Source organism: Psittacula echo, assembly GCF_963264785.1.
Source record: "Psittacula echo genome assembly, chromosome: 14".
Classification (NCBI taxonomy): Eukaryota; Metazoa; Chordata; class Aves; order Psittaciformes; family Psittacidae; genus Psittacula; species Psittacula echo.
In genome coordinates, this window is record NC_137750.1 from 12,374,790 (window position 1) to 12,396,474 (window position 21,685).

The 21,685-nt window shown below is 48.7% G+C and overlaps 1 protein-coding gene across 5 annotated transcripts in view; it reads right to left on the reverse strand.

Moving 5' to 3' along the window:
* Window positions 1-21,685, reverse strand: part of MYH10 (myosin heavy chain 10) — a gene marked incomplete at both ends in the record, with an annotated part of 91,656 nt that overhangs the window by 55,649 nt on the left and 14,322 nt on the right. For all 5 annotated transcript variants that reach the window (XM_080629510.1, XM_080629511.1, XM_080629512.1 and 2 more), the window contains one exon: window positions 6,927-6,954. In XM_080629510.1, coding sequence (XP_080485636.1) covers window positions 6,927-6,954 — 28 coding nt within the window. The remainder of the gene's footprint in view (window positions 1-6,926; window positions 6,955-21,685) is intronic.

A 21,685-nucleotide genomic window follows, 5' to 3' on the forward strand; every position in this document is an offset into this window, starting at 1 on the left:
TGTTTCAGTTTGAATCCATCACCCCTTGTCCTATCGCTACAGTCCCTGATGAAGCCAGCTCCAGCATCCTTGTAGCCTCCTTCACACACTGGAAGCTGCTCTGAGGTTCTCTTCTCCAGGCTGAACAGCCCCAATATTCTTAGAATGTTTCTCAGACTCCACAACAGAAATGTCTTCCTCTCGCTCAACAGCCTCCAGCAGCAGGAACCATCGTACCGGAGAACAGCCCAGGCTAACGCTGACAAACAGCAGTAATTGAAGAGAAGCAACAACCTGCAGGAAAGGGTCAGCAGCTGCATCTTCCCCAAGGAAACAGCCTGCAAACCCATCCATTGCAACTCCTCATCTTACAGGACTCAAGTGTCCCATGAAGTGGATGCACATGGCAAAGCCAGCACCACTCTTCTGCGATTGATTTCAGTGGATCCTAGGTTAATGGACATTGCTCCCAGGAAGCTGCTGCAACATCATATTTTCCTTTTCTTTCCAGCAAACAAAGGAAAGACCCTAAATAAGCTCTCACTTGCCCTCCAGCCAAGGCGGGTGATGAGGTTTAAGCCCAGCTTCCCCACAGGGGTGCTGGTTTGGGGCTTGTTTTTTATTGGGAAGCTTGATGAACTAACTCATAAAGGCATGGGAGCTGCAGCACCTGACTGACAGTCTGTCAGCGGCTGGCAGCCCAAGAGCCAGGCAGCCAACTGCCAAGAGAAAAAGGAATTACCACCATGAGTGTTCGCTCAGCTCCTCCCATCTCACTGTTAACCAGGCAATAACCCATGGCTGATCACCTGCACCATGGCCTTGGAACTGCAAGTGTTTGTGCCTGCAACTGAGCGTTCCTCAGTTGGAAGGCCAAGGGCATGTAAGAAATTGCATCACTACTAAACTGAGCAAAGCAGGATTGATCCATGGACAGATATGAGTCTTTCTGGACATGGTTTGGGTGGAAGGGACCTTCAAAGCTCATCCAGTCCAACCCCCTCCAATGAGCAGGGACATCCTCAACTAGATGAGGCTGCCCAGAACCACATCCAGTCTGCTCTTGAATGGCTCCAGGGATGGAGCATCCATCACCTCTCTGGGTAGCCTATGCCAGTGTTTTACCACCCTCCTTGGACAAGGTTTCTTCCTCATGTCCATCCTGAGTCTCCTCTTCCAGTTTAAACCCATCACCCCTCATCCTATTGCACAGGCCCTGCTGAAAAGTCTCTCTCCATCTTTCTTATAGGCCCCTGTCAAGAACTGAAAGGCCATGATAAGGTCTCCCCGGAGTTCTCCTCCCCAGGCTGAACAACCCCAACTCCCTCAGCCTTTCCTCACAGGACGGGTACTCCATCCCTCACATCATTTCTGTGGCCCTTCTCTGGACCCTCTCCACAGGTCCATGTCCTTCCTGTACTGAGGACTCCAGAGCTGGATGCAGTGCTCCAGGTGGGGGCTCACCAGAGAGAATGAACATGGAAAAATGACTCTTGGTTCACCCCAAGAAAACCCTGCCCTTAACAAGAAATTTCATCCAACTGTGTCCCTGGGGCTCAGGTACTAACCATGTACAGGCAGAGGTGTGGCTGGGTGAAAGGTGGGGGGCACAGTGAAATGAAGAAGAGCAGAAGCAAGGAAGTCACCGCATGTTATCTGCCACTAGCTCAGGATGAAGCCCTGTTCAGCAGTCTCCGTGGCAATGCAGGTGTCTATATTTGGTTCCCTAAAGGATCGAGGGTGGAAAGGGAAGAGAACAGGAGGCAAAAGAAGAAGGCGGCAGCACAGTATTTTGTTTTCAGAGACACCTCTTACTTCTGCAGCAAGAGAGGAATTCATCTGTGTCAGTCACCAGGTCTGGACTGAAGAACTGAATGACAGCCCCATCAGCTGGTGATGTAATACCCTCCTGAAGAACCAGCTCCCGTGTTCAGTGAAGGACAAGATGTTCTGCTGAGACAAGCACCCAGGGAACGCAGCAGCCGGGGGATTTCTCCTCTCCTGGTGTTAAATTTGACTTTGAGAACATATTCCGAACTTCCAAATCACCAGCTCATGCGGGACTCCTCATGGAACATCAGCAGTGATGAAGCTGAGACAGGAAACCTCCAAGTAATCCCACCACCCTCAGAACTGAGACATGAGAACAGGCGTGCTTGGAGAGTCATCCATGAGGGCTAGCGCACTGCACACAGCGTGTGATGGTAGCGAACACACTAACCACCCTGCAGCTTCACGCCATGTCCGAACACAGCTCCCTGTTTCCTAGAACAGTGGTGCAGGAAGGGAACTGCTGCCTGTCAGGGAGTGGTATTCCCTAAAGATCTGGACAGGGAAAGACAATGAACAGCTTCAGCCCCAGATTTCAGCCACACATTTTGAGGCCTAGGGTACAAAACCACCATGTGTATCAGATAAAAATCAGGATTCAGTTGTCTACTGAGTCCAAAAGGTTCAAAAGCTTCAGTTCATCCTGTAAATGAGGTAAAACCAAGAGTGTTTAAAGGTTTTCCAGGGTATTTCTGTTATGAGAATATCATAATCTCAGTATGAAGATTTGCAAGTTCTCTGCCTTTGTACCTAATTGTTAAGGCTTCTGCTTCCCAAAATCACTACAAACTGTGGCATCCTGACACATAACTGAAAAGTAAATAGCTTTTCCTCAGTAGAAAGTTCCAAACCAACAATAAATGATTTTGATTTTGTGTTCTCAAAAAACATCACTTCACGCTCTGTAATTCTTATCCCTTCTGCTCCCCACCCCCTTTTCTTTTTTTTTTTCTTCTTTTTCTTTAAATTAAATCAGCATCCAGGACTGCTTTCCAAAGAACTAAAACATCCCTTAAATACTCCCTCATTTTCAGCTTGAACACAAAATCAAATACCTTTTTCATTCCCTCCCTAAATTGGATAACGTGGAGAGGAAGATACAAACTTCTTCAAAGCGTAGTTATTTTGTGAATATCTTGAGTGAAAATCTTTCTTTTTCTTCAGTTTTGCTTTGGTAAATCTCCTCCTTGCATCTGGAGAGCTATAGTTAAAATGTAAGAGCAGGCCCATTAGAAAGCTTGTTGAGAGTTATCATTCTGTCCACTAAGATTCTAAGGAATCGTAAACTTTCAGTTACTGACAATTTTGTTACAAGTGCATGCCGAGTTGAGCTCACCAGCAATCAATTCGTACCTCATTGCTATGCTGGTGTGTCAGCAAGATAACTGAGAGGCAGGCAGGGCCTGCCCCCATGGCAGGGGGGTTAGAACTGGATGATCTTAAGGTCCTTTCCAACCCTAACTGTTCTATGATTCTATGATTCTAAGTATGAATGGATCAGGCATTTACTAAGGTAGAACCAAAGGAAGGCACCTGGAAACAGTGGAGAGATGGTCCCTGAAGAGGAAGAGCCAAAACCAAACCTGAAGGCTCGCCCCAGCACCAACCCAAGAATGCCCTTGGTTGTCAAGAGGAAAAAGGGGATGAGCCCAAAGACCTGGTAAGGTGTTGTTCACGTATTATTACTTGAGCACTGATCTGGTCATGGGAGGCAAAAAGCCAGGATAGGGAGATAGGTAAAGATGCTACCCAGATGGACCTTCATTAAGCAGGTCTCTATGGACATCTTGGAGACCATTACAGTCAAGGCAGCGACAGAATGACAGGCACACCACAATGGTCCACCCCACACGTCAGGGGATGTTTGCTTTCTCATTAGCTAGCTGGAACCATCCTATGGAGAACAGAAAATGAGGACTTTCAGCTCTACTAAAGATGAGGGTCAATCAGGTGGTCCAGGTCCTGAGCCAAGTTTGGGGTGAGAAGATGTCTCAAGCCTTCTATGAACCTCCAAAGGAGGTTCTGAAACCACCTCTGGTGTGGTTAAAACACACTCAATTCCACCTTATTTATTCCTGCCTTAGTCTAAGACCTGTACTTCCAGTGGCATGGAAGGGACACACATGGAGCCTACCTCCTCACCACAGAAACAGCAATGCAATACAAGTCCTGGACACTGGCCTGCTCCTGATCCAAACACGAGACCTCCCTTTAGCCTGCTGCACAAGGGAGTTTGCCACAGCCTTGTCCCACTCATGAAGAGGATTTAATATCCCAGCCAGATGTTAAGTACAGAGCACGCAACACAAACCTGACACAAGGATACAGCTCTCCCTGGGAGGAAGCGACATCAGGGGAGCACCACAGCCCACAGCTGCCTTCAGAGTCCACTTGCTCAGAAGACACACGAGGGGAACACGAGTGGGTTTGATAGCTCTTCCCTCGGAACTGGACTCAGCTGTAACACTGCTTAACACAAACCTGTTTTAAGAGGGAACTGTTTATTAACGTGAGCAGCAGTCTGGTTAAGCCCTTTTTATTATCCTTTTTACAGTCAGGATCTAAATGATGCTGACGGTTACGCAGCATTAGCAAGGTCTCCTGGGCTATGGTGGAACTTCAGTGTTCAGCTTCTTGGTAACAAAAACACCACGGATCCCAGCATCTATCACATCATGTGTCTTCATATTCTCAAAAAGCTAAGATCTAGACTGGATGTTCTTTGGTCCTGTACATCCAGTCTGGAGATTTGATGTCTCACCCTTGATAATTCTGAGGCTCCAGATCTGTCCACATTACTGACGAAACTTGTATTTCCTTGTGAACAGTGTCCAGTGACATTGATCCTTTGAACCTTGCTTTAGTTCATGCTGCTGTGTAAGTACTTCGGCAGGAGACCCCAGTCAAAGCAGCAAGGCAGCCAACAGAGCCAGGAATCTGCTGCTCACACCCAGCTTTAGAAAGGTTCTGTCACTCTTCTGTCACGTGTAGCCTTTCCCATGGGTGCAACAAAGACACTGAATTCCAAGGTAACAAAACCTGCCCAGGGTCACGGTACTGATAGTTTCAACACTCAGTTTTGTGACAAGATCCCAGGCCAGTGTTGAAATCCTTCAGAGCTGCATCATCCACTGCTGCTGAAACCTTGCATGGAGGAGAGATCTCTCACCAGACACTTACATGTCCAGCAGAAGAGATGTGCCCAGGCTCATCATCTGAGCCTGCACTCACACAGTCTCAGCAGCCCCAGTCCTCAGTAGCAGACGTGGTCCCATTCTGAGGCCTGGCTGTAAGGACACGTGTCCATTCCCCATCCCTCGCTGTGTGGAAGCAATCTCTCTGCAAAGGCTGTGCAGTGAGCAGCTTCTCACTTGGCCCAGCCAAGGTGTGGAACCTACTCCCAACATGCCGATACTCTGTGCTGAAGTGTGTGGCATCAGATATAAAACAGGGTTCAGTTGTCTATTCAGTACAGAAGGATCAAAAGCTCCCGGTGACCTGACAGGTGAGGTAACAATAAAACTGAAGGCAGGAGAACTTAAAGGCATTCCCATTTGCAAATGAACAGATCAGCCGTTCCCTAAATCCCGCAGCGCTGCCATTCCAACCTCTGTGGTCTCTGCTGACCATGTAAAGGAGGGCACGGTTCATGTATAGGCACCAAACATGAAGCTACTTCAGAAAAATTCCCCTGGGGCAAGCACATACTGTCGAAATACCCACAAACACACAAGAACAAAGCATTTCTTTTCACCCTGGGATCCCATCCCTGCTTTGAGGCTGTTTTGTGCATTGCACATGAAGTAGTCATCACATGGAAACAGCAGTCCTACCAAGAGCAGGAACCACAGATGTAGACAAGCCTGTGTTAACTGGAGTAACTTTTATCTTGGCTACAGAACTGCGTTTGCTTCTGTGTCCTGAGGCTCCATGAATCTTGCATTCATAATATCCATAGCTCAAAAAAGTGTGGCTTGGAAGGATCCACCTTCAGCCTTGTGTAGAGTCTGGAGTTAGGGCAATTTTGTAGGGAGCAGGAGACAAAGATTTGAATCCCTTCAAGTCAAGAAGGAAACCGAGCCCGGGTCTCTTTGAGCAGTGACTCTGACCATGGAGCTATTCTGGGAAGCAGGCATCCTCCCCAGCAATGCCCTCAGCGCAGCCGGCACGCACTGCCTGCCACACAGCGTGCTCCTCAGTCACATAACCCAGGCGGAGTCAGGGAGGTGCCAGCCTCCCCTCTATCCCCGTTAGATGTCAGGTTATACCCACCACTGCAGCAAGCAGCTGCAGAACAGACCCAAGTGTGGCTTCACAGCACAGATGAACCATCCTAAGAGCAGACTTCTGCCAACAGGGACGTCGCCCTCCTGCATGGTCCTCCCTCCTGCTCCAGGCTAGTGCTTACTCCTCTGAGCCCAGAGAATGGAACTGCTGAAAAGCATCATTCTGTGGCAGGCTCAGGTCTCTGCCGGCTTCATGCCCTGAACGAGCTTATGTTGGCTGCCAACCCCCAGTGCAGCAAGAGAGGCTGCAGAGACACAGCCTGTGCAGGCCAGGAAACTGGATCCCATGTAACAGCAGCCAAAGACAGATCAGCTCAGCAGTGTCGTACGGCTGGAAGCTCTGAGTACCCACCGCTGCACAGGGAAAGTTAAGCTGAAGCCAGAAGTTTGGTCCTGAGTGGGACCGCAGCAAAACCCTGGTGTCAGCTGCTTCAGAGCTCTCCATGTGAAGCAGATCCAGCACCAAGCTGCTGCTCAGAGGGGTTTCCAGGCCAGCTTCTGATTCACGTCCCCTTGGGGTGCTACACACTGAGTAGTTATAGCCCAGCATTTCAGGCAGATGTTGCCTTCTTAGAGCTTTTTGTTTCCGATTCGGATCTGACATTTCTCAACTGCATTTCCTAAAGAACATGCCCATAAAACTTCCAATAATGTGAATGACTGTATTAGAATAACACATCCCCACATTAAATATCGCTTCATGCCACATCTTTAACCACCAGGCACTGCTGGTTAAGGTTAAAGGCCAAGGGTGGACTCCCAGAGCCGTATCCAAGACCCCTTCCACAACTCAGATTCCCAGAAATGCCCATAGGAAAAGTGTTCACTTACGTGCAGAGAATGGATTGGTCCTCACGGTCTGAAAAACAAGAACAAACGTGGTTACAGGTTGATGGCTTGCACTCTCCTGGAATTTGCAGAACACTTTCCTTTAAGGAATGTTTTAAAACTTAGCTTAACAATTGTAAGGACTCTCTCAAACAATATTAACAATATCCCTTAAAGTCCCAGTTCACACATACAGCCCCACCCCCCCCCCAACCAACAGCTGAGACATTCCTAAAAGTTCCACCATTTCAGACAATAAAGCCAAAATCTGGGTTGAATTTAATAATCATCCACAATAAACTTCTTATACTATTCCCTGTGAGGGTGCTGAGGCGCTGGCCCAGGGTGCCCAGAGAAGCTGTGGCTGCCCCATCCCTGGCAGTGTTCAAGGCCAGGTTGGACACAGGGGCTTGGAGCAAGCTCCTCTAGTGGAAGGTGTCACTGCCCGTGGCAGGGGTTGGAGCTGGAGGAGCTTGAAGATCCCTTCAACCCAAACCAGGCTGGGATTTGCAGATAAAGCTGCCCCAATGGTTTTTATTGTGTATGAACCTTTCCCAGATTAATCAAAGTATTTAAATCTGTAAGTATTAAGTAAGAGCAGAGTTTCGAGTACACAACAGCAATGAGCAGACACTTGGCAGCAGCACTGACATCCCCAAACAAGGGCTTTACAGGTTTCTGTTTTCTTTTTTAAATGAAGCTGCAAGCCTGCAGTGCTCCCATAACTTAGCTGAGTCATTAAAGCCTTGTCAAAGGACACCCAGGGAAACACGGAGCAGAGGCAGACTCAGCACTTCTGTGCCACCCACTGCCACGCTCATGACCTTTGGAAGGAATGCCTGCAGGTCAGTTGTACCCTGCCAGGGGTGCTCCATAATGACAGGGTCCTACAGAATATTTCAACACCATACACTCTATTAAAATTCACACTCTCTATTAAAATCTCTGTAATAAAACATTCAAAGACACCTGCAGAAAGTCAAAGGGTGCAGGTAAAGGTGATCTCCACCCCCTGTTTCAGCCAAGGCCTTCCATGAGGTCAGCAGCTTGTTCAGAAGTGTGCATCAGGCAGATCTTGCTTTCACACTTCAGCTGTTGGCCGCTGGCTCCAAGCACACACAGCAACCTCCTGAAGCTCAGAACTTCAAACAGCTTTTCCATTCCAATGGGTAATTTGTAAGGGATTACATTATAATAAATGAAACCAAGCTTTATGTTGCTCAGGTGTGAAGATCAGGAATACATGTTGGACTCTCTGCCACCCTTCTGCTTGATCACAACACTGACTGACCATGGAAAGGGAGCAATGGGTAATGTGAGGATCAGTATTCCTTCTAGGACACAGAGCTCAGTCCAAGCAGGATTAACAGACACCTTCCTCACCTGAATCATAGGTGTGAAACAAACCCGTGGTCCACATCATAGAATCACAGTTGGGTTGAAGGGACCTTAAAGCTCATCCAGCTCCAACCCCTGCCACGGGCAGGGACCCCTTCCACCAGAGCAGCTTGCTCCAAGCCCCTGTGTCCAACCTGGCCTTGAACACTGCCAGCGATGGGGCAGCCACAGCTTCTCTGGGCACCCTGGGCCAGTGCCTCAGCACCCTCACAGGGAAGAGCTCTTTCCTTACATGTAACCTAAATCTCCCCTGTTTATGGTTGAGTATCAGACATCAAAGCATTTCTTTCACTCCTGCTCTCCTCCTGCTTACACCCAACAGCAGACTCTTGCATCCCGAGGCCAGACCCACCAGTGTTGAACACCTCCTGCTGCAGAGCCAAAGTCATCTCGCTGATGCAGCAGCAGCAGCCACACCAGGGAAGCTCACATGTACAGCACTGACCTTCCCAAAGGCTTTGAAGAGAAGCCAAGGAGAATGACCAGAATGCAAGAAAGACAGGAAAGATGGCAGCTCTGAAAGCCAGTTTTCCCCTTAAACCTGCTCTGAGGGATGTACTCTGGGGACAGCAATAGGCAGCTCCACAAACCACCCTGCTGCTTGGCTGCAGGAGAGCTGCCATGTCTTCTGGCTCAAAAATCCAGGACCAACAGACCCTGATGTTTCCCTTCCTATGTATATATAATAAAATACACGAAGTTTTGACTGTCAGAACATAAAACATTATCCCACATCCCTTCCATTACCAAACTACAGAAGCTTGTTTCCCCTCCTAACAGACTAGACCTAACAAACCCCTGTTAACTCCAGGGCAGGTTCCAGATGTACATTCAATACACTGCTGGGTAATTGGTTCAGGGCAGGATGTTCTGTGAAGGCCTAGCTCAAAGCTATAGAGTCTGCCTACAAAGGAGTTACTGTATTTAACAAGGCAGCTCTTCTCAAAGCCTGACTTGGTTCTGCTGTGGTCACACTGGAGTCATTCATAGATTGATACAGGATAATCAAACAGAAGAGGAAGAATCTGTCTTCAAGTTTCCAACCGAAGCTCAAAAGGCAGTGGCACTGCATGCACAGAACAGAGCTGACAAGTACAGGGCTGCCCACCCTCTAAAACTGTCTCTGCTCCACTTGCCCTTTTACTATACTGATATTTTAAGTACAGCAAATGCCCAGATCTGCCTTTATCCCTCACAGTTTGACTCGGAATGAACGGAAAAAGCCAACTGGAGCTATCCCAACTGGAAAGCCATTTCTTGAGCTTGAACCAAACACACAAATCTATGAAAACAACTCCACAGCTGTATTACCTCCTGTCACGTTTAACCCATCTCCCATTGCTTCAACAGCACCTACAATTCTTGTCACAGTAGCTTCCATACAAACATTGCCTCTCTCACAACCCCACCACCCCTTAAGCATCTTCCCTTTTGCATCCAGCCTTCATTTAGGTAACAACATGAAGTAAGTGTGCTGAGATAAAAGGGTTAATGTGCAAGTCTTGCCCTGCTTCCCCAATCTCCAGCTGAAGAGCAAGCCATGGGCTGCTGCACATCCAGCCTCAGGTAGTGATGGAGAGGAAAGTGGTTCTTGTTTGCAGGTACATCAAGGGTTGCCCTACCCAAAAGCCGAGCACAAGGCTCTTGTGGATCATTCCATTTGACACAGCTTTCCTGTTCTCTCTCCAGAGCACGAAGCACCTATTCAGCAGCAATAAAGCACCAGCCCCATTTCTGCAGCAGACAGAGCCAAGGTTGTTCCTTTTGTTGGGGTGGAAGCAGCAACTTCTTTGCTATTTCTCAAATGGGAGGAATTGCCTTTCTAAAAAGAGGCAGCAGCGCAGTGGGACTGGAGGGCTCTTGTGTATTTTTAGACAGTATTAAACACCCAGGTGCCATGGAGCATAAACCAAGAACAGTTTGGTTCCCCGCTCAACAGCTTTGTTTGTTGTGGATGCCAGGCTTGGAAAATCTGCTGTGTATTTGCCCTTTGCTGCAGGTGAACAAGCTCAAATATCCATCTATTCAAGGACATTGCAAACTGAACTCTTGACAAGTTTAGTGAAAACGGGTCAATGCCTGGAGCAAAGAGACGTGCCCATCAGCACAGGGTCTGCTGCTGTGACAGCACTCACAGCACCGGGGCCATAAAGGCTACACAGCACTGCAGAGCTCGCGGGCTGTCTGACAATCTGCCATTCCTCAACCCCAAGCTCAGTCCTACTGGACTGATAAGCACAGGAAGGCATCTGGTTACAGAGACCAAGCATGCCTTGAGATTCTGTGTTTGTCTCTAAAATGTTGCCTGGTTACCCCATAAACTATCACCAAACACTTAACACTATGAAGTGACGTGCAACAAACACCTCTAACCGGCGTAAGGGCGAGAGTGACAGGCACAAGTTTGTTTGCTGAGCACCCACCTCACTGAAGAACAAGCGTACCCTAACACACATGAACCAAGGGATTGCTGCAATAGTGCTGTTTATCCTACACTTCACCTCTACCTCCAGTTGTGCAACAATCTCTGCTGTGTACAGCTTAGTCATTCCCTCCTCAATGCACATTCTGCAACTTCACCAACAGACAAGGGCAGCCCAAAGAAGCATGGTCAGTATTTTGCCAACAGGAACCCATTAAACATTCCAGTGAACTTCAGAAACAGCGTGTCACTTGCCAGCACAACAGAGCTGACATTCCAAATTACAACACCTGCAGTTAATCAAACCAGGACTGACTGTTTAAGGAACCTGACCATGCTCAAACAATCTGATGCTTCACCTGCAGTCCTGATCCAGCTCTGGGGCAGCAGCACAAGAGGGACGTGGAGCTGCTGGAGCAAGGCCAGAGCAGGCCATGGAGATGCTGCGAGGGCTGGAGCAGCTCTGCTCTGGAGCCAGGCTGAGAGAGCTGGGCTGGGGCAGCCTGGAGAAGAGAAGGTTCCTGAAGGGGAGACCTGAGAGCAGCTCCAGTGCCTAAAGGGGCTGCAGGAAACCTGGAGAGGGGCTTGGGACAAGGGCCTGTAGGGACAGGCCAAGGGGAATGGCTTGAACCTGCCCGAGGGGAGACTGAGATGAGCTCTTGGGCAGAAGCTCTTCCCGGTGAGGGTGCTGAGGCGCTGGCCCAGGGTGCCCAGAGAAGCTGTGGCTGCCCCATCCCTGGCAGTGTTCAAGGCCAGGTTGGACACAGGGGCTTGGAGCAAGCTGCTCCAGTGGAAGGGGTCCCTGCCCATGGCAGGGGTTGGAACTGGAGGAGCTTTAAGGTCCCTTCCAACACAAATCTGCTGTGATTCTATGCACTACTATGCACCAGTGCTAAAGGAGCTGGACAATATCATTGTCAGGTTCATCTCTTTGTGAGGTCTCAGGTGCTTAGAAGGATGGAGACATCACAGGTATCTTCAAGAAAGATGAGAAGGATCATTGCACTATGCTTCTAAAAGCAGGAATGAGGAGGTCAGAAATGTTCAAGGACTCTTTAGGAGAACACCATCCCTCAGTGTACCTTGATGCTGCATTTATCTTTTTCTCCTTGCTTTATCATCAGCCTATTCATTTTTGGTCAGTTTTTACATGCAAGTCTTTTTGTCTTGAAACTGCCAGGCAATAACCTTGCAGAACCTCTCTTTGTCCTACCATGTGTGACACTAATTCACACTAGAAGCAAGATCAAATCGAGGTGCACTCCACTCCCCAGAGGGATCCAGTGGTTTTGCTGCATCAGTGCTCAGACCCTGTTCCACAACCCGCTGCAAGCCCCCAGTGCTGCTCAGACACCAGTCCATGAAGAATTATGTCTGGACTCTCCCTTCAGCCCAATGCCAACAGCAGCGCTGGTTTAACTCAACTTCCAATTGCCAGCTCTCTGTTTATCTGGAATTCCACATAAAGCACAATACGAGACACAGATGGTGTCTGCTCCATTTCCGCTACCTGGAAAGCAGTCTCAGAAAGCCTGTCAGGCTGAACTGCCACAAACCACTGCGGACAGACAGGATTCCCCTCCTGCCTCTCATGTACTTTGTCTCATTACTCCAAGATACCTCCAGGTCTTTTGAAACTCATGGAATAGTTTGGGTTGGAAGGCACTTTCAAAGCTTATTTAGTCCAACCCCCTGCAATGAGCAGGGATATCTTCAATTAGACCAGGTTGCCCAGAACCACATCCAGCCTGGCCTTGAACATCTCCAGGGATGGGGCATCCACCAGCTCTCTGGGCAGCCTGTGCCAGTGTTTTACCACCCTCAGTGTAAAGAATCCCTCCCTCACATCCAGCCTGAATCTCCCTCTTTTAGTTTAAACCCACCACCCCTCGTCCTATCACAGCCCTTTTGAGAAGGGCTGAGAAGGCACCTTTCCTGCGTGAGGCAGAGGCATCAATGCAGAGGTGTTTCTGCTACTTATGGAGTTAGACTAACAAAAGACATGGGCTGTTTGGTTTGGGGTTTTTTTCTGCAAAGCGGCTCTATCCCTCATCCTAACAGACGGGAGCTAAATGACAAGAGCCAGAGTCCAGCTGTACTTGCTGCCCAGCTGCAAGGGATGTTAATAATTACCAGGGGAAGCATAGCAGGGGTCAGGTAAGCTCCAGCCATGGCTGGTCCCGCAGCACCCAGTGCAGGTATCCCCTGCGGGGCTGCAGCAGCTCCCTGCCCCGCACAGAGCAGCATCCCCGGCATGGTCCTGACCCACGGGCGCTGCACAGCCACGAGTGGGGCATGAGCAACACTGGCTTGAAATCACCCCCATTCCTAAAGAAACCACTGTGACATTTGTTGTAGAGGTGCAAGCCCAGCTGAGTCAGCATGACCAGAAAACAAATAGCTGTTAGACTGCGTCCTGCCCACTGACGGGAACCGGGGGCAACTTCTCAGTGCACACCACAGAGCTGGAATTTGCCTTTTTTCAGTCACAGAATCCCAGCCTTGTTTGGGTTGAAGGGACCTTAAAGCTCTCTCAATACCAACCCCTGCCACGGGCAGTGACACCTTCCACTAGAGCAGCTTGCTCCAAGCCCCTGTGTCCAACCTGGCCTTGAACACTGCCAGGGATGGGGCAGCCACAGCTTCTCTGGGCACCCTGTGCCAGCACCTCAGCACCCTCACAGGGAAGAGCTTCTGCCTAAGAGCTCATCTCAGTCTCCCCTCTGGCAGGTTAAAGCCATTCCCTCTGTCACTACCTGCCCTTGTCCGAAAGTCCTCATGAGGTTTGCGTAAGCTCAAACATGGGTTATGTTTTCACTGGCCGCCTTCCACTACCTTTATTAACTGTCATTCAGAGAAGCTTTAGAAAGTCTCACTTTGGAACTAACCCAGTGTTGCTACATCTGTGAGCAGAATTTAACAGGTAACGCATTCCTTCCCCAGCAAACCCATTCAAACAGGTATGGATCTCTAACAGGATGTGCAAACACCCCTCATCTATTATGCAACACAGGCAAGCGCTGCAGTTACAGACATAAGCAGAGAACAGAAGTCAGGCTTCAGCTTGGAGAGAGCCCAGAGAGAGCTGCACAGTCCCCATGGCTGACCCACGCTGCAGAAACCCCTCTGGCCAGGGGCACTCCTGCCCCTCCAGCCACTGAGGCAGCTACAACTGATGGGAGTGACTCAATGTCAATGCAGTGCTTGGCTCTCACACACAGGTTCAGTGCAGCTTCACTAAAGGGGGGAACAATCCCCAAGGCAGCAACTTCTTAACCTGCTCCAGCCAGAGCTGCAGGGACTTGGCTTACGCTTCTTGTTCCTCAGGCATTGGAACAGGCTGCCCAGGGCAGGGCTGCAGTCACCGTCCCTGCAAGTGTTCACACCCCATGGAGACGATGCCTCAGTGCCATGGGTTAGGGGTGGCCTTGGCAGTGCTGGGGAAAGGTTGCACTGGATGAGCTTAAAGGGCTTTTCCAACCGGGGCGACTCTATGATGCTCAGCCTTCCCAATTCATGTTCTCCTAGTAGAAATGCGCAAAACAAGCCCTTACACAGGCTGTCCCTACACTTACTTTTCAGTTTTTATTTGAATGCTGCTTAGAAGGAACCTCAGATTAGCAGCAGTTGGCAAAGCACAGCCTGGAACAGGTTTATTTGCACTGTCATAGGAGCAAGGGTTCTGAAACCATTCTGCACCCCTGCTCAAAGTTGTTTTGTTTCCCATGTAGGACAGCTTTGTCTCAACAAAGATCATACTGTCAACCAAAACCACGACTCCAGGAGGTCTTTAACTGGAAGATGTGCCATGTAAGCTCACTCATTTAACTTGAGCTCTTCTTGCCAAACAAACAAGCAAGCGCAAACCACTGAGCGAAACCAGCTGCAAACTGTGCTCTAGTGGGCTCTTCCTTCCTAAGCTGCTCCATTACCCCCAAACTCCAAGTCTGAGAGAACAGCAAGGATGCTAACAGTATGTTAACGACTGAATCCAGCACAACCCCTTACCCCAGCAGGGCCAGCCACAGCAGTGATTTTAACCCAGAACCCAGCAATAAGTTGTTCAAGTAAGCAATTCCCTGATGGGCATTTTCTAAGACCCATAAAAGCCCTTTGATGAGCATGTTTATCTGACAAGATTTCGAGTCCCACATTTGCTGTACAGACTCCTTATACCTCTGCTCTTCAGCAGTGGACTTGATTACTTCTTCCAGCCACTGAACACCACTGGAAGTTGTAAAGCACTTGCCCAAGAACATGTAACAGCCGCTGTTAGTCTCATGAGACATTTCCGGAGACAAAAGCTCATGAGTTTCTACCACTTCACATGCCCAAGTGTTAGGCTGGGCACATGGTGAGCATGGACAGGTAGAGCACAGCCAAGTCCACACACTGGCAATGATCAGGATAAACATTTGTCTGCAATCAAGATTTGGGAAGAATGGATATCTCCAGTGAACTGAGACAGGTCAAACATCAAAATCCTTTTCTCAAAGGCCCCAAGTTAATAATTCCTCCTTACATTTTAAACAATTTTCTGTTTGGTTTGATTCTGAATAGTTCTTAAAGAGAAACACTGGCACAGGGTGCCCAGAGAAGCTGTGGCTGCCCCATCCCTGGCAGTGCTCAAGGCCAGGTTGGACACAGGGGCTTGGAGCAAGCTGCTCCAGTGGAAGGGGTCCCTGCCCATGGCAGGGGTTGGAGCTGGATGAGCTTTGAGGTCCCTTCCAACACAAACCAGTCTGGGACTCTATGATCTCCTCTCCCTGGGAGGAAAGACATTGACCTTCATTTCTTTAAGGCCAAGAGAACTTTTACTCCCATTCGCTCATGCACCCAATTTGCTCATGCACCCAACACAAGCATTTTCTTCTCCCAACTGCCATTTTTCTAAACATAAGCAGCATACATTCCTTACGCTACTTCCAGCCAGTAACCCTTGATACAAGCCTAGTATCCTCTCAGAACCCTTTCCCTTTTCCAGGCAAGACATTTATGAACAAGAAGGATGAACGTGGTGAGTGCAGGTCCCATGGGGTTTTCAGCAGTAATCCTGCCAAAGCACACAGAGCAGAAAACAGTGGACAAGACTGGTGAGTCTTTAACCAGTTCTGTATGTGTCTGAAGGCCTTTCCTCTCATTGCAGTTACTTGAGAGCCTCTGGTTAGGATGGTTATCAGACTACTTTTGGAAAGCCACGCAGGCCATACCAGCCACTCCTCATCCATACAGATTTATCCACAGACCAACACATCTGCAAGGCATGAGCTCGCTTTAGAAACCCATTCAGAGTCTTTAGATCTGATTATATGTGTATGTATGATCCTCCAAAGGCTAATTTTACACTTTGAACAGTTTCTATCAACGTGTTTGACACCACCCGTGAGCAGACTGATCTTCAGATGCCCAGATGTGAAGAGGAATCACAAAGGGATGGCACCCAGCAGCTGACACCCAGTGCTTTGGTGCCCAGCGTCTGTGCCAGATGCTCCCGTGCAGCTACTCCATCACTGACATGAAGAACTCGGTTCTTGCACAGTTTGCCACCATCATTTTTCTATTTACTGACCCCTCAGCTCGAGAGGGACTCCCTGATGTTTTCCTCTGGGGAACATTCCCTGCCTGAGAGCTTCCCTGAGCAGACGCACACGAAGAGGTAGTCACAGTTTTTCCCTGTTGCTCCTTCTGGATTTTCCTTCCCCACACCATCGGACAGCTCTGCCATCACTCTGAAAAAGCCTGAGAATAAACAGAATTTTAATGCCCCCGAGTGCTGAGAAAGCCACCAGCTTTGCAAAGCGGCACACCAGAGCTGCACAGCTTCTCACCACTGCGGAAGGGGCACCAAGTCTGTCAGGAGGACATAAGCAGCCAAACACCTGAAAGTATTAAGTATGGAGAAGTGACAGGAAGCTAGAAATACAGGGAGACACAAACTGGCAATGGGGTGGTGGATGCACCATCCTTGGAGACATCCCAGGCCAGGCTGGATGTGGTTCTGGGCAACCTGATCTAGTTGAAGATGTCTCTGCACACTGCAGGGGGGGTTGGACTGGATGAGCTTTGAACACAAACTCTCTACGACTCTACGTGAGCCTTGGATTATTGACGACAAAGAGCAGAACACCACCAGCCCCTCATCACTTCTGCTCCACTTGCTACGTGATAGAAATTGCTCCATGTAGCTTCCTTGTGAGACTATAACAAAGTGAAGAGGAAGGGGGAGGAAAAAGGAGCTACTGCAATTGCAGTAGCAGCTATAGTGTAACTGAACTCCTCGTTCACAGACACGATGATAGAAACCAGGCACTGTGCAAACCCTGCAGCCCCTAGTGCAAGGCAAGGTGCTGGCAAGAACAGAACACGTTGCAGTTTGCGTTGCACAAGCAATAATGTCTTGATGTATGTCATCTGAAGGCTAAAGCCAAACAGAAAGGCATTATCCATTTCACAACTACCTCAAAATAAACGGAGTTTAAATTAAACTGAAGCTTCAGAGTAGAAGCAAGTGCTGGCTGAGCAACAAGCACAAAGTGATTCATCTCATGAGTGATTTCATAAGTGGGATACACTTAAGTCCTGAATTCCTGGCTGCAGGCTAGCACAGCCGCAGCTCAATTCCGAGGCCAGCAGAGCACCTTTTAAACTGAAAATCATCATCAGTTGGTCAGAATATCAACAGAAAATACCATGGAACTGGCAAATCTGCTACAGCCCTTCACAAGTGGGGAGAAAAGGCACCAAAGAACCCAAGAACTGTTGACCTAACTGTCACTCCCGCCTCGTTTTTAAATACCAGAAAGTTAGGCAAAAAACCTTGAGTCAAGCACTTCAAGTTACACTTGGAAGCAACTGAGCCTTAGCAAAGGTTGCTCACTGTAAATATCATCACGCCTAATTCAGCTGTAACCTTGAGGCTGGACACCAGTGAAGAGCAGGGTTCCAAACACATTCTGACACAGAGAAAACCAAAGGCGAGGAACTCTTGTCACAAGCACCATAAAGCACCAGAACTTCCCCAACAGTAACAGAAGAGTTAAGACACAACAGTCCACTTGAGTTCTAGAAACTAAGTTCAGGCATGTTCAATAAGTAATCGCCCCAATGTCAGTCAGAGATGGTCTAGTAAGGGGCAATGATTGAAATAAAGAAACTTCACAGGCACAGCAGCACAGACTTGGTACCAAGAGACAGAAGAGAAGGGCAAGGGGAAGGAGCTCAAGTAGTACATGAACGGTTCCACTGACAGAAGCACTTATCATTGAACTTCAAACACAATGAGGCAGAAAACTGCTTCAGCAGGATGGATTTCAGGGCTTTGCTACTCCATTTCTTGCTTCAAGAATCTCTTTCCCTCCACTCAGCCATTAAGAGCACTGTATATCCCATTCCTACTGGTACACAAACCATCCCGATGTTAACGTTCCTGTCACCCAAGGATTCACATTCCGCACCAGTCTGAGTGGACAAAGTGAACACCCAGCAATCGCAATGTAACAATAAGGTCTACAAAGCCTTCCCATCGGGAGTACCGAGCAGCTGGTCCTGCTCAGATTCCCACTCTGCCCTTTGCAACTGGTTAAAAAGCTTTGGGGCATCTCCTGGTAAATCAAGATGTAATGAAAATGCCAAGACTATGAACTGCACACGCGAGAGGCTCCACATACACCCCACCTAACAGAGGACACTGCTCATCACTTCCAGGCTTCTCAAGTCTCGGAGCAATTTTTCCTCTTTCATTTGAGATTTAAGAGACCTTTAAAGAAAAGAGTTCTCAGTTTTAGTGACAATTCTTTCTTTCCAGATCTTCAGGAGGACACCACATCCCCAAAGGGAGAGCTTAAGTCGAGATGAACTAAACATGTAGATCAATACAGTGTTCTTGAGAGAGAAGGATTCCATCTGCAGGAAACACTGGCTCCTCCAACACCAAGTGTTCACGTATTACGCCATTTCTGATAAACCTCCTCTGCAACAGGATTAAAGGCAGTCCTAAAATACCAGTGCTAATTCAGTGCTCATCAAGGTGTCTTCAGGGAAACAGGATAAAAAGGAGAGACTCAGCATAATTATACAAGATGAATATTAGTACAAGCTGGTCTTTGGCAACAAAAAGCCAACAAGTTTTCCTTAATATTTCTTCCAAAGCCATTTGAAAGGTCAATGAATAAAGAGGCGTAATAAAACAATACCATGCTTCCTCTAGCAGCACAGTGGCAGAATGGGGAGGGAGGAGGGAGAAGGGAAAGCCAAGTATGGGAAAAGCACTGAGGAAAAACATCAGCGCTGCATTTACCCAAACCACCTCTCCCTTGCTGGTAAAGCAGTCCTGGCTGAGCCATCACACCTGCAGAAGCTCTTCCCTTACAGAAAACCCTAGCCCCTCTCATACCTTTCTCTCCTACTGCTTCCGACTTTTAGCAGCACAGAAGAACACCACAAGTCTTGCAAATTGTATTACCAAACAGAATTAAGGTCACCGTTGTCACAGGGATTAGGAGACCAGTTCCTTACGGCCATGTCAAGTGCCCAGCAGCAGTGGAAAGCTCAGCCTAGTGCTCCTCTGTGCAGCTCCAACCCTCCTCAGCTCTGCATGTGGCTTCTGTCTAGGGCTGAACTATTCCACTATGCCTAAAAGCCCCAGGGTTATGCGTACTCCTCCCTGCTTCACCACACAGAGAAAATGAAGAGGAAGCACAGGAGAAATCCACTAAGCCCCCTGTGCCATCAGCCCCCCTGCCACCACACTGCTTTGAGGGAGAGCAGGGGAACCGCAGGGTGTGCAGCTGAACTGCACCTCATCCTCTGCTGAGGTCAAGGCACCGGGTAAGGAGTCTTTTCCTGACAAGACATCCTGACTGCCACGGCCGGAGCATCCCCGCAGCCTCGCTGCTGTTCACCCTGACTGGGTTCACACTCCAGCTTTACAAGTCCTGCAGGAAAGGCAACACCTCCCAGATCAAGCAACCCAGGTTTGCCTTTCCTTGCACAACTTGCCTCCGATCCCTGGTGCGCCACAGCCAAACCACCACAAACTGCTCCTGGAGCTCCAATCCAGGACATTCCTCAAGCAGCAGCTGGATGCCTGAAGCCAGCACTGCTCCCACCCAGCTTTTCCCCAGCAGTGCGCCATGAAGCGCAGTGCTCTGCTTGTATCACCGCTGCAACAACATGGAGCATTTCCTGCAACATGTAAGACAAGGAATAACTACTTCCTTGCAGCTAGTCCCATTTTAAGCAGCAGAAAACAATGAGCAGTTGTAGACCAAAACACCTTTAGCTTTCAACCTAAACCTACAATCTGTAGTTGTTGTCTAAGCACAAATATTAAACGTACACAACTTCAGATTAGCAGAAGCTTGAAGCTGCTCTCTGACCATCACGCTCTGAAGTAAAGGTATGAAAGCATTAATATACTGCATAAATTTACTCACTGTGCCTGATTACCAGCACAGGAAACCTGTGTTTTCAGACACCAGGGTGCTCAGGTCGAGGTATCCTGTTACATTCTGTGAACACCCCTGGCAAACACCTAGAAAATCACCAGTTTGTGATTAGCTCCAAAGCAAGTAAATGTGTTCATACTGACCAAGGTGCCACTGCACAGGCCCAGGAAACAGCCACTTCACTGACCTGAATTAGTGGCCAAGATATTCCTATAAGGGTACGGTCACACTATCCAAAGGAATTGCATTCCCATGGTTTCAATTTCATGTACGAATCCTAATAATTAAACTTTAGATGTCAAATACTGGGAACACAGAGTCATTCCTATCAAAAGAAACCTGTAAACATGCTGTAATAGCAATAGCATGACTTGCAATGATACTGGAAAACCTCACCTTCCCTATCCCACTCTCCTACCACCCCACCTCCCAAAGCAACTACATGCACAAAGATGGACATGAACTGGAGAAGAACAGTTTTACAACTGTAACTTTGTGTTAGTAACTCACCACAAAACCACCTCATTCAAGGATTATGCTGCAAATAAATGCCAGCAGAGACCTCTGACACCTTGATCCGAAACACTGTGATTAATCTCTGGAGCCCTCAACACAAGAGGGACGTGGAGCTGCTGGAGTCCAGAGGAGGCCATGGAGCTGCTGCGAGGGCTGGAGCAGCTCTGCTCTGGAGCCAGGCTGAGAGAGCTGGGCTGGGGCAGCCTGGACAAGAGAAGGCTCCTGAAGGGGAGACCTGAGAGCAGCTCCAGTGCCTAAAGGGGCTGCAGGAAACCTGGAGAGGGGCTTGGGACAAGGGCCTGTAGGGCCAGGCCAAGGGGAATGGCTTTAACCTGCCCGAGGGGAGATTGAGATGAGCTCTTAGGCAGAAGCTCTTCCCTGTGAGGGTGCTGAGGCGCTGGCCCAGGGTGCCCAGAGAAGCTGTGGCTGCCCCATCCCTGGCAGTGTTCAAGGCCAGGTTGGACACAGGGGCTTGGAGCAAGCTGCTCCAGTGGAAGGGGTCCCTGCCCGTGGCAGGGGTTGGAGCTGGGTGAGCTTTAAGGTCCCTTCCAACCCAACTGTGATGCTCATACAGCTGGTTCTTGATTACAGATCTATTCCTACTAGCCAAAAGTTTCTGATAAACATTTTCTGTTCCATCAGGTAAAGACTGAGTCCAGCAAAGCACAGGGCACAGCTGTAAGAGTAAGGACATTTTCGGCACTATGTTAAATCCTCAGCTGGCAGGGAGATCCTAGCTCTCCCCACCAAATTCTAGGCACACTCAGTTGACCACTGATAACCAGAAAAGAAGCTGGATGTTGTAATAATCTCTTACTGTTAAGACAAGAATTATTTGTTGCTTAAATGACTACAAAACCCAAGTTGTAACTGCGGGTTTTATTTATACAAAAACTTCATTTCTGCTCTCGAAGGTGTCCCTGTCCCTACAGCAGGCCCCATTTAGGGGGTCTGTAAGCAGAGGGACCAGCGCTGAGCAG